The 11,384-nt window shown below is 43.6% G+C and overlaps 1 protein-coding gene across 4 annotated transcripts in view; it reads right to left on the reverse strand.

Moving 5' to 3' along the window:
• The window catches only part of GPAM (glycerol-3-phosphate acyltransferase, mitochondrial), a 37,985-nt gene extending 26,628 nt beyond the window's left edge, over positions 1–11,357 (reverse strand). The window contains exons 1-3 of one of the 4 annotated variants that reach the window (XM_025203198.1): positions 9,388–11,357; positions 7,780–7,902; positions 4,015–4,088 (exon numbers count right to left, since the gene is read on the reverse strand). In XM_025203198.1, coding sequence (XP_025058983.1) covers positions 4,015–4,088; positions 7,780–7,902; positions 9,388–9,489 — 299 coding nt within the window. In that variant the 5' untranslated portion in view covers positions 9,490–11,357. Of the gene's footprint in view, positions 1–4,014; positions 4,089–7,779; positions 7,903–8,771; positions 9,161–9,204; positions 9,337–9,387 lie in introns of those variants that run through there. The other 3 variants (XM_025203199.1, XM_014519540.2, XM_014519541.2) reach the window with 3 other exon arrangements.
• Between the last annotated feature and the right edge of the window lie 27 nt (positions 11,358–11,384).

Here is an 11,384-nt window from a genome sequence, read left to right on the forward strand (position 1 = left end):
TCGCCTCTCAACCTTCTCTTGCGGAGGCTGAAGAGGTCCAGGTGCCCCAGTCTCTCTTCACAGGGCTTGGTCTGCAAGCCCTTAACCATACGAGTGGCCCTTCTCTGGACCCTCTCCAGGTTATCCGCATCCCTCTTGAAGTGTGGTGCCCAAAATTGCACACAGTATTCCAACTGTGGTCTGACCAGCTCCCGATAGAGGGGAAGTATCACCTCCTTGCTTCTGTTCGTCATGCATCTGCTGATGCACAATAAAGTGCCGTTAGCTTTCCTGATGACTTCGTCACACTGATGACTCATGTTCATCTTGGAGTCCACCATCTTTGCTCCTCTTGTAGCTCCTATCTCATTCTGTCTCAAGATAGACAAGATCTTGCAAATAAGTACTTTTCCAACACAGCCCCAAACTACTCTATACGCCCAACCCTGATCCCGTCACAGGACCTCAGGAATTCTGTGGTCATGTAATTAAGGAGTAACATAATAACGGGCGGCCCACATTCTAACATACCTAAATTCTGCGTGTTTGAGCTTTTAATATTTTTTGATAAAATTCCGTTTTTAAAAGAAAAAATGGTCAAAACCAAATTCAATCGCATGCACCTATAATAACCCCCACTTTTGTGCATCATTGACCGCTTATCATTGACAGCACCTTCAACACTGCAATAAAGCTTCATCTACAAAGCTCAAACCATTAGCTGGCAGCAGCAGAAGGATGTTATCCTGAACAGGCTATGGCCACAGGCAGGCTTGGGGCAGGAACAAGGGCAGCCCGGCCTTCTCTGTCTCTCTCTCCCACATCCCCACTAGGTCATCTAGCAAATATATTTCTCTCGTGTGTTGAACCTTGGGAGAGGAGTAAAAGATAACAAAGCAGGGAAGTGCAGGGTATAGTGACCCTTTCCAGCTTCTTGTAAAGTTGGAACTTTGGCGCTTGCCCAAAAATGTCACTGACAATATAAGTCATAAAACAGAAATAGCAGGTTCCTCTCTCTCAATCACACCTGAATATAATTTCATGGGACAAAAGAAAAAAAAAAAAGGCAATTCTTTTGGTCCCAAAGCTGGCCCCTGACAAATTTCAAAATCCAAAGGCAAACAAGAGAAGTGCTTGTGCTTACCAAGAATCACTAAAAGCATCTGTCGCAATGGAAAGTGTCAGGCAAATAAATACAAAGGTCATGGAATTTCAAAGTTAGGCTGTTCAAAAAACGGTGCATGTATATGCATGCAGGGCAAGCACACACACAAAGCAAGCAGGTATGTAATAATGCTATCAATTTTAATTAGTTATTCTGGGAACAAAAAGTCTTCATTAGCCCACTGAAAAGAACCTCTCTCTAAACTCTCTGGTGTCCATGTTTCCATTGCCTTTCTAATTTTTTTCTTCTTTTAAACGGGCATTTTTCCAGTTCATCCCAGGGCAAAGCTGAGGAGATGGGTTAGTCACTGGTAAATAGTTAGGTGGCTGAGAAATCTCTCTTCAAATTAATGCTGAGGTATTCGAACAGCCTGTCAGAGTAGAAAGATTTGCATATGCAATGCGTGCCCTAGAAAAAACGGTAAGCTAATTATGCAAATCTATACTATCTAATTTGGTAGTGATGACAGGAAACTGAAAACTGCATACAGACTGAGGGTTCATTATGTGAATACCAGCAGCTAATCAGAGCACATGGATTTTTACAGCTAAGGAAAAAACAATGCCTAAGTAACTACCTTGTATTCTTGGAATCTATTTGGTTGAGATCATTCATTTTCAATATAATACTAAATACTCTGCTGAAGAAAGAGGGGATGAAACACAATGAGAAGGATGATACTCATTCATGAGTTCTAAAGGAATTTGAAATGGCTGGTTGACTTCTAAACAAAAGTGTACGCTCTTTATTTAAACAGGTGAATCTCATTACTGTCCACTGGCAATTAGGAAAATCATCGTTTGACTCAAACTGAAAAAACAGTCACAGCAATAAGACATATAGAGCACCACAACTTCCTCTATAACTATAATTATGCATAAAGTTACGTGCACACTTTTTCATCTTAGAATTTCAGGTATTTTTCAGCATTCTGGGATGCTGGTTAAACTCCCTCTCCCCATTTCTCCCCCCACAAATAATCAATTTTATCAAGAAGGAACACTCTCTAGAACTAGGTTCTGAATTTTCTCTCCCACTCAAACAAGACACAATACTGTCTTTCTTTCACTCAGACATTTTGGCTCATTTCCTTCAGCCTACAGGCCTGTTCTTGTTCGGTCTGAATGTACAATGAATACTACTACTGAATTTCCTTATCTTAATGATTATTGTAAAAATATTAACTGTCAGAAGAATCAACTTCTCAGGCAACACAGTAACAAAACATTTTCATTTACTTTGAAAGAAGTTTCATATTGTGAGATGCGAAACCAATTAAAGTAGAACAAATTTGACAGAACAGTTTAATACCTCATGCACCCTGTACTGAGGGACTGCATTCTGTCATGAAAGCAGCAAGGTCTCAAACTGACGCCGTTTTCATCTATAACTGTTATTCTAACTATTATCCTCTGGTTATCATCTGCAAAAGTGGAGATTGTCTGCTAAACTGCAATAAATTGCATGTTGCAGACTTCAATCATGCAAACTGGTGAGCACAAGAATGCCTGATTAGTTTCATCTCTAGTTTCTGGATGCTTACCTTTAATTTGATGTAAAAATCTAACCATTCAAATCAAAGTATTGTAGGTACCCTGGGATTCACCCTCACTCCTTATTAAACATGAACTATGTTCTATTCCAGGGGTGTCAAACTCATCTGGCCTGGTACCAAACTGGTCCACAGGCCAGAGGAATTTGTGGGGCTGGCCCCACGGGCCAGATTAGGCCCACAGACACCCCCTCCACCCCTGTATGACAGATCCAGCACCCATGGCACCTGCTCTGGCCAGTCTGGGCCTGGCACCTGTGCAGTGCAGGTTCTGGACCGGCTGCAATTGGTCCTGGGCCTGGTATGAGGACAACTCATGGACGACATTCCCCCCATCCCCACTGCATGCCAGATCCAATGCATCCTCTGGCCAGTCTGGGACCACACCCCACATAGATCCTTTTTGGGGACCTATGCAGCACACAGCACTCACCCCAGACTGGGTGATGCAGGTGCCACATGCAACTGATGTCCTGGACTGGCCAGAGTAGGTGCTGAGGTCGCTGGATTCAACACGGTAGAGGAGAGGGGGGGAGGGTTCAGGACTGGCCCTAACATGGGTGTTGCATGCAGCATGGGTCCCAGAGCAAATGCCATGCACAGCACATGTCCTGACCCTAGTGCGCACAGCCAGTGCACCAGAGCCAGTACTGGGAGCCAAATGATGTGGCTCCACAGGCCAAATCTGGCCCACAGGCAATGTCTTTGACAACCCCTGCTCTATTTAAGGCAAACTGAGTGTGAGCCTCAGCAGTAGGTGTATTGCTTCAAAATATACCCACAGTTTGCCAAAATGACATCTCTTCTTTGCTATAAAGTCAGAATGATTCCTGCTCATCATGGTCTCAAGGTATCCCTCAGGAGGTTGTTTAATCCGTCTTCAAGATTTCCATGACAAGAGATCCAAAGCACAGGACAGCCTATGCCACACAGAGCAGGTTTGCCCCACATGCGGGCTGGCTGATTGATACCTCTTGCTTATGTCAACTATCGTCAGATACTGTGCTATTAGAAGTCCTGAAACTAGCCATGGCCTATTTCACAGCTGCTATTAGAGGCAAGGCATGAAAACATAAGGAGCATTAAGGAGATGCCAAAGCCTGAAAAGAGGCTGCTCCCACACAAATTAGCAGACACTTCAAATCAGCTTAAACAGTGCCTTTGATATCAAAACCAATGGTATCTGTCACATGGTCAGTGCCATTTGCAGGATTTAAATGGCTGTCCACTACACCTATGGACATCAAGTGGCTTATGCTGTAACATTTAAAGAAAAAGAAAATGCCATGAATTAAAATGGAGACAGCTGGTTACTTACCTTGTGTGTGTTTCATTGATGTATATGACATTGCGTAAGCCCAAAGAAGGAATACTAGCATTGAAGAGCTTATCCTACAGAAACAAAACAAGTGAAAAAACTTAATTGGAAGGCTTCATATTAACTAAAAGACAGCAGTGGTCATTTCTTCATATTAACAAAAACATTTAAGATCAAAGAGGAAGACATTCAGTCTAAGACCGAAAAAGCAATGCAAGATTAATTAAGTAGTTTCTCCATGAACAGAGAAGTTAGTATCAGAGCTGTGATGAAAACTCAGGAGCATCCTGGCTCCATATACACTGGTCTGACTGCACTCATCCTCAAGTGCACGCATAACCAGTGCTTTCAGTAGACATCGGTGCACAATGAAGTCATCAGTGGGTGCATCTACACAAGACATTTACACATATGGGGCATTTACTGTGCGGTAAATCAGTCTACAGAGCAGTTAGCTAGCACCTGTAAATACAGTTACTAGATTAACTGTGCGGTAGTTACTGTGCGGTAGTGCTCGTGTACATGCTGACCAGGAACACATTTGCTCCAGGTCAGCCCCACCAGCAGAGGGCCACAGAGGATGGGGAAGTTCTCTGGTCCTGGTGCTGCTCAGCTCCTGGCTCCCCCCTGGAGCTGGGAGCCAATCAGCATTGAGACGGGGTACCTCTCTGCTTCCCCCTTCTCTCCCATCCCAGCACTGTGCGGTTCCAGCCCCTCACAGGAGCAACCCAAGCAGCACCGGGACTGGAGAGCTCTCTGCTTCCCTGCTCAGCCAGGAGCTCACCAGCAGCTGTCCTGTTTACGGGGCAGCTGTCAATGAGCCCTCTCCTGGGTAGGGAAACCCCACTGGACACCAGTGGGCACTGGGCACCAGGCTCACTGGCAGCTGTGTGTCCCAATGTGCGTATGCAAGCTGCATGCATCTCCCAGCCCCATGCACATTAGGACCCCTCCCAATGTGCATGAAGCCAGGAGATAGCTGTCACTGCAACTGGCAAAGCTCTCCTGGCCCCAGGCCCCACAGGACTGGCCCCCATGCTTTCTGCCAGCCCCCAAGCTAGCACCCTGGGGGAGCCTGGAGCTCCCCCTGGCTGCTGCAGGGGGGCAGAGCAGGGCAGGAGCAGCCCTGTACTGAGCTGCTCCCAACAGGTTGCATGTGGAGACACATTCCCAGGGAAGGCTTATTGCGCAAAAAGCAAGAAATGCTATTAGTGACAGTTTAAGTACATATGCCCCCTGTAAAAGGAAAGAATCTTTTTTTCCCCAAAAGGTGAAGTTAGTCAGTCAGTAAAAAACACAGAAGAACCAAAGAAAGATAAGTTTTATCTAGCTCAGCCAGTCTGAGCACACAGAATAGATATTATAGAAAATCTGACCATTGGCCAGGGTCATGGAGCTGAGTTTGCCCACTTCATTGCATGTGTACCACAAACAATGATCTTTTTCCCTAAGCAGAAATATCTTAAAAAAAAAAAAAAAAAAAAAAATCACTTGATATCAGGGAGTTTAGAGTGTATTTACAAAGCTGGAACATTTTACTATGAGCAAACTATGAAGTTGTGCAAAGACAAATAAAGAGGCAATGTTTCAAGACTGGTAATTTTGAGGCCACATTCAGATGGCTGAAAATTTAAAAGCACTGTGGCTCAAGCAAAGAGTCTACAAAGATTAGAGTTTGCACTACAGCCTGTTTCTCTAATCAGTAACTGATGCTGATCTTCCCTTGAGTTAAAACATCTGTTGTAACAAGACAAAAACAGAACCCTGTATTTTGTTATGGACAAAGGAATACATGTATGTGGATCATTCAGGTCCTGAGAAAAAAGAACTCACTCCTAAAGGATTCACAATACAATCAAGTCTCTTATCAGCTCCTACCCCAAACTGAAAATGCCACTGCCGCAGCAGATACCAACAAATCAGGCAATACCAGGTGTTATATTCTTTATTGCTAAACTGGTCAAGCAAGTTACTAATTAATTCTATTTCTGGTAGAAAGACTCAGGAACGTGGCCAAAATAGGGATGGGAAAAAACTACAGAGAGGAACAATGCAAAGTGAGGGAGAAACACAGCATGTGAAGAGATGCACTAGGCTCATGAATAAACCAAATAACTGGGACTCAGGAGACTCAAATTCTATTCCTGGATCTGCCACTGAGTGACCCTGGGCAAGTCCAGCCTCCTCGGTTCCTAGGTTTTCTTATTCACCTTCATTAATAAAGCACTGTGCGATTCACCAATGAAAACCCCTGCATATGAAATTAGGCATTAGAACTATTTGTGATTCTCCTTCCAGCAGCAGGAAGCAAGAAGTGACCCAGCATGTTATAAAACTGTGCTTTAATGCTAAATACAAGGCATGTGTATCCATTGCTACCCTTCCAAACACATTATTCAACACAGTTTGTAAAGGATGTAGAACACCCTGATGTTGCCATTCCCCTCAAATCAGACCTGGCATAAAAATCTGTATCAAAAATCACTGGACTGGAATCCAATGATTAAGTATTTTCTCTGTCACCTTCAATTGAGGTTCTCATGTGAAAGGACTGTAAAAAAAATGGCATGGAGCCCATATACATTTCATCTGGAGAAGCATTAAATCCTTAGTTTACGTATATAATTCTTCCACGGTCCCACTAGTTACAGCATTCACCTAGGCCAAGGGTAGCCAATCTGTGGCATGTGCGCCAAAAATGGCACAGGCAGCCTCTCTGTGTGGCTGAGTCTGAAACAGGAAAAGCAAGGATTTGAAACTGGGTGCCCCACATCCAGGTGAGCACCCTAAGCAGTCAGCTACTGCCTGTTATGGGGTGCCTAAGTCCCTGTCTCGCCAAAAAACTTTAAAGTCTTGGTTATATCCTGATAAGGAATTAAAAAAAAAAAAAAAAAAGGAACTGTGAAATTTTTGCAGAAATTTTTCTTACCCAGCTCTAAAATAACAAACCCCTTAAGTATGTGTCACAAGCTCAACTTAGTTACTTATATTTATACCCTACACCCAGGACAGTCTGTCATAATGTATTTACAGTTTTATCCCGTGCCTATTTGTTGTTATTGCTCATTCCCGCACCAGTGACAGGAATTAAAGGGAAGGAAAAATTTTCTCTTGTCAAAGACCTCAGCAAATGAGCACACATCTATTTACCCATACAGAGGTTATTGGGCTTGATACAGAATTAACTACACAGCAGCAAGGACCTGTGCTGCAGGCTCAGTAAGCAAGCCTGGAATTGTCTGGTTCTAGAAACTCAGCTGCCTATCAAATCCTAGAAGCTGCTTTATGAGGTCAGAGGTGCAACATATAGCTGGGATGTGACTAATGCTCTGGCTGTACATACTTGAATCTTAGAACTATTAATTTTAATTCCTTTCCATGAGCACCAGATTCACATGAATAACGTGCACCATAACTCATCTTAGATATCAGATAAGGAACCCCTGCATCTCAAAGTTTTCATAGCTCAAAGCCCAGCCCCACTGGGATTTGTCAAAGTTGGACAACTTATTGCAAGGAAACATTTGGCACTGGAAGACAAAGAGAAAAGATGACTCGCTGGCCTTTTCCATCTCTAAACATTATGATAATTTTTAACACCGTAAAACCACAAGGCAAATAAGAAAAGTGAGAATTGTTGTCCCAGGACAAATTAGAACACGGTGACCTTAATCTGAAAGTGAGGAAAGTGTTGAACTCTGTTGCGCTGTGATCATGTGCTTCAGTTCTTATTGTCAAATATAATCTAGTTCATAATCTTCTTACCCGGCTTTGAGGAGTGCACACATAGCAACAGCGCCCCACAAATGGCCTTTTTCTGCTTAGCAGGGTCTCCTTCCATTTTAAAGTGGCAGATCGAAAGACGGTAGGCCTGGAATTGCACTCTCCCTAGGAAATCACAAAACACTATGTGAAGACTTACAAAAGTGATGCATTTCCCATTGATAAAAATTTTAAGTTTTAAATGGACATGTTAACATTTCTTAAACAAAATCTATATATTTTCCTATGTTTTTTTCCCCTAAAAATGTAATTGCCCTAATTGAAAACACACACACGCACCCACACTCAATCTGCTATGCTATTTGTCTCTCCCACACTGCAGAATTTTGCAGGTATATGATTATATTAAATACAAATGGGAAACAAGTGGAAAATTAACTGTGCATTTCATTTTTGGACATTAGCGAAATGCAAAAAGCAAACCAAAAATGGAATGACCAGTGAGTTATATTTAATTTTAATAACTAAAAGTTGTTAATTATGTAAAAATCAAAAACAAAAACCTAGTTTCTCAAGCATGTCCTTTAAAATTGTAGTAATACTAAACATACAAAACCACAATCAGATCTATGGTCTTTATCAGTAATGTTCCAACTGTCACATGCAAACGTACAAACAGAGCTATTATGTTAAAGCCTTCTTGAAAATTAGGCTATTTTTTAAAGATTGGAAGTACAGAATATCATATATAATTACAGGAACAAGAAAGCTAGAGTTCTCTTGTATATGGCATATTGAAAACCAGTATCATGACACACCGTTCTTTACAGGACTAGCCAAGTTAGACATGCTAAAACCCATCTCTAGTTTCCCAAGAAAAATTCCTTCTTTTCCATTTTAACTGCCAAAATAGAATCTCTGTTCTCTCGTAAACTCGCCTCAATGGCTACAGCCTGCCCTCTCTCATCTCTCCTGCCTCTAGATGGATCCAGTACACAATCGTCAAAATAATAATCCTTTCCCCCAACTCTGACCATGCTTTCAACTCTTCTTCTGTACCAAGTTCAAATCCCTCCTCTTCAGCGCACTGAACAGTTCCATTGTGCATATGCAATTAACTCAGATCCTCTTACACCCCCCAATCTTGCTTTTTGCTCCACCCAAGCTTTTACACTCACTGCCCCCTTTGCTCCAAACCCAGTCTCCACACAATGCCCTGTATACTTAAAAAAGCCTTCCTTTTAATTTCTACTAAATTCCCTCCATCTCTGCTAAGAAACCATTGATATTCACCTATTCCCTAAAAAACCCAAGCTATTGTTTTTACATTCCACAATCCCTGTTCCATCTTGGTCTTTTTCTTTTCTTCTGTGTCTTTCGAACAAGTCCACCCTTAACTGGTTCCCACACTAAGCTTCTTAGGACCATTACAATAATTATGTACACAATTACAATAATTATACATACAATAATTATACTAGTCTCAGGCACTCCCTTATGCTGTTGGTTCATCACCAGGTCCTCAGCCAAAGACAGCCAGAACTGGTGCAATGCACAAGAGAGAGAAAATTCCTTTCCTTGCTTTCAGCTGTTAAAAAAAAAAAGTACTCTCTTATAGAAAGAAATTACTGAAGCCATATTTTTACTTACCCACTCTTCACTGGGGTGCTTACATCTCCCCACACTGTATTCTGTTGAAGTGGACAAATAGGAAACATCTATTGTTCCCAGGGACAGAGCCGCCTCATCCATGACAAAAGAGTTAAATTTAGAACCATGGGCTACAAGGCAAAAGGCATATTTATAGTGAAGAATAATTAACCGCTCTCCTCATTCCCAAATAACCTGGCATCCTGTCTAATTCAGACGTTCCAGCTGGACTCTGCACTCTGCTTGTAAAAAATCAGCAGTTAGCCAGAACAGTAAACTGACAATATTTGGCTGGTGTCCATACAGGAGACGCGTTATCCACTTGTCTGTACTTTTGCTCTCATCCTCCCCTTACTTACTCTTATGCTCCCTCTGTGCTTCTCAAGCCGTCCTCTTCCCAGCTGCCTTTGAATCCTTCAAAATCACAAGGCCTTTACACTTCCAGGTACTTATCCTTTTGCAAAGCAGGACCTTGCTCCCTTTTATCAAGTCTCCCTGGTAGACACCTTCCTCCCATAAAACCTGCCAGCAATGCTCTTCTCTGCAATGTCATCCAGAGCATACCATGTGTCTGTCCTAGGTAGCATCTAAACCAGATTTTAAATTCCTTGGGGCAAGGGACGCTATGCAAACAAACCGAATTATTGCCATGCAATAACTATTGCAATCCGACAAGCTCAAGCTGCACACAGAACAAATCTACATTTGGACATTTATCTTGCTGGGATCCTCTGACCCCAGCTGACTTCCTGCCCCCGAGGTCCCTTCCAGCCCTAACGTCTATGAAATATCTATGAAACACTAAGGACATTCTTGTAAACTGAAATATTTCAGATATTAGCAGGATAAAGTCCACGAATGCTGCTCCATTAAAGGCAAATAAGCACATAAGTCAAAATCATTACAACAAAAAAGCACTGAGATGTGAGGGGTTGTTTTTACATTTAATCAACCACTAGTATTCACTACAATGTGAACTATGATCCATAGTAAATCAGTTTATTGAAAAGCCCAAATTACACAGGATCAAGTCAATGCTACCCCTCACGTCTGTCATCTCAGAGAAATTATATTTCAACTCCAAAGTCCTGCAAATACATAGGCACTTGCCACTGACCCCAATGGTTTATTCTTGCAAAGGACTGCATGATTACAGCCTAAATCCCTCATCCAGGATTTGACTGTATTTAATCTACATCCCAATAAAGCAACTCACCCACCAGCCCCTACTAGGCAGAAAGTTTCCAACTTGTACGAGAGTTTTAAACACAGACAGCTTGCAGGATTCGGGCCTGTACAGATTTACAGGCAGAGTTAACCTTACACCTTATTGCTTATGCTACCGACGTAGCCGGGCGAAGCTTTCCCGGCTCCCGATCTTCAGCTGCCTTTGGCTTTCCTGGGGCTCCTGCCCGCTGCTAATCTCCGACCTATTCCCCTTAGCAACACTGCAGGGGTCACAGTCAGACATGTCCCCTACACCCTTTCCAAGGTCACCTTGGCCACACTGGCACGTGCGACCAACCTTCGCTCGGCAAAGCGAGTCGCGAACCGCAGCCAAAAAAAGACTCGGCCGCCACGCAACCTCGTACATCCGCTTCCAGCGCCGCCTCTGAACCGCGCCGACCGACCTCACGAGGAGCAAAAACACACGGCGGGCTCCAAAAACATAAATACATGTACATGTACAACATGGATACATGTACAACCGCAGAGGTGGACGGCATCCCCGCGCCCCACCGGGGCTCCCATGAAGGTGACAGGAGGAGGAGGAGGAGGAGGAGGGAAGCCCGTTGTCACAAGCGCCGCACGCCCTGCCGCGGCGTTGGGGTGCGAGGACCCCCACGGACGAGAACTTAGGACTCCTGCAGCAGGCGCGCGTGGTCGCCGTCCGCGCGCGCAGGGCGCTTCTGGAGACGGCGCACGCTGTCACCCTCTGCACGCATGATGTGGGGGATGATGCTGAGGAAAGGGGCATGGGGGCGCGGGGGGGGGGG

This window comes from Alligator sinensis, unplaced genomic scaffold (assembly GCF_000455745.1).
Source record: "Alligator sinensis unplaced genomic scaffold, ASM45574v1 scaffold559_2, whole genome shotgun sequence".
Lineage (NCBI taxonomy): Eukaryota > Metazoa > Chordata > Crocodylia > Alligatoridae > Alligator > Alligator sinensis.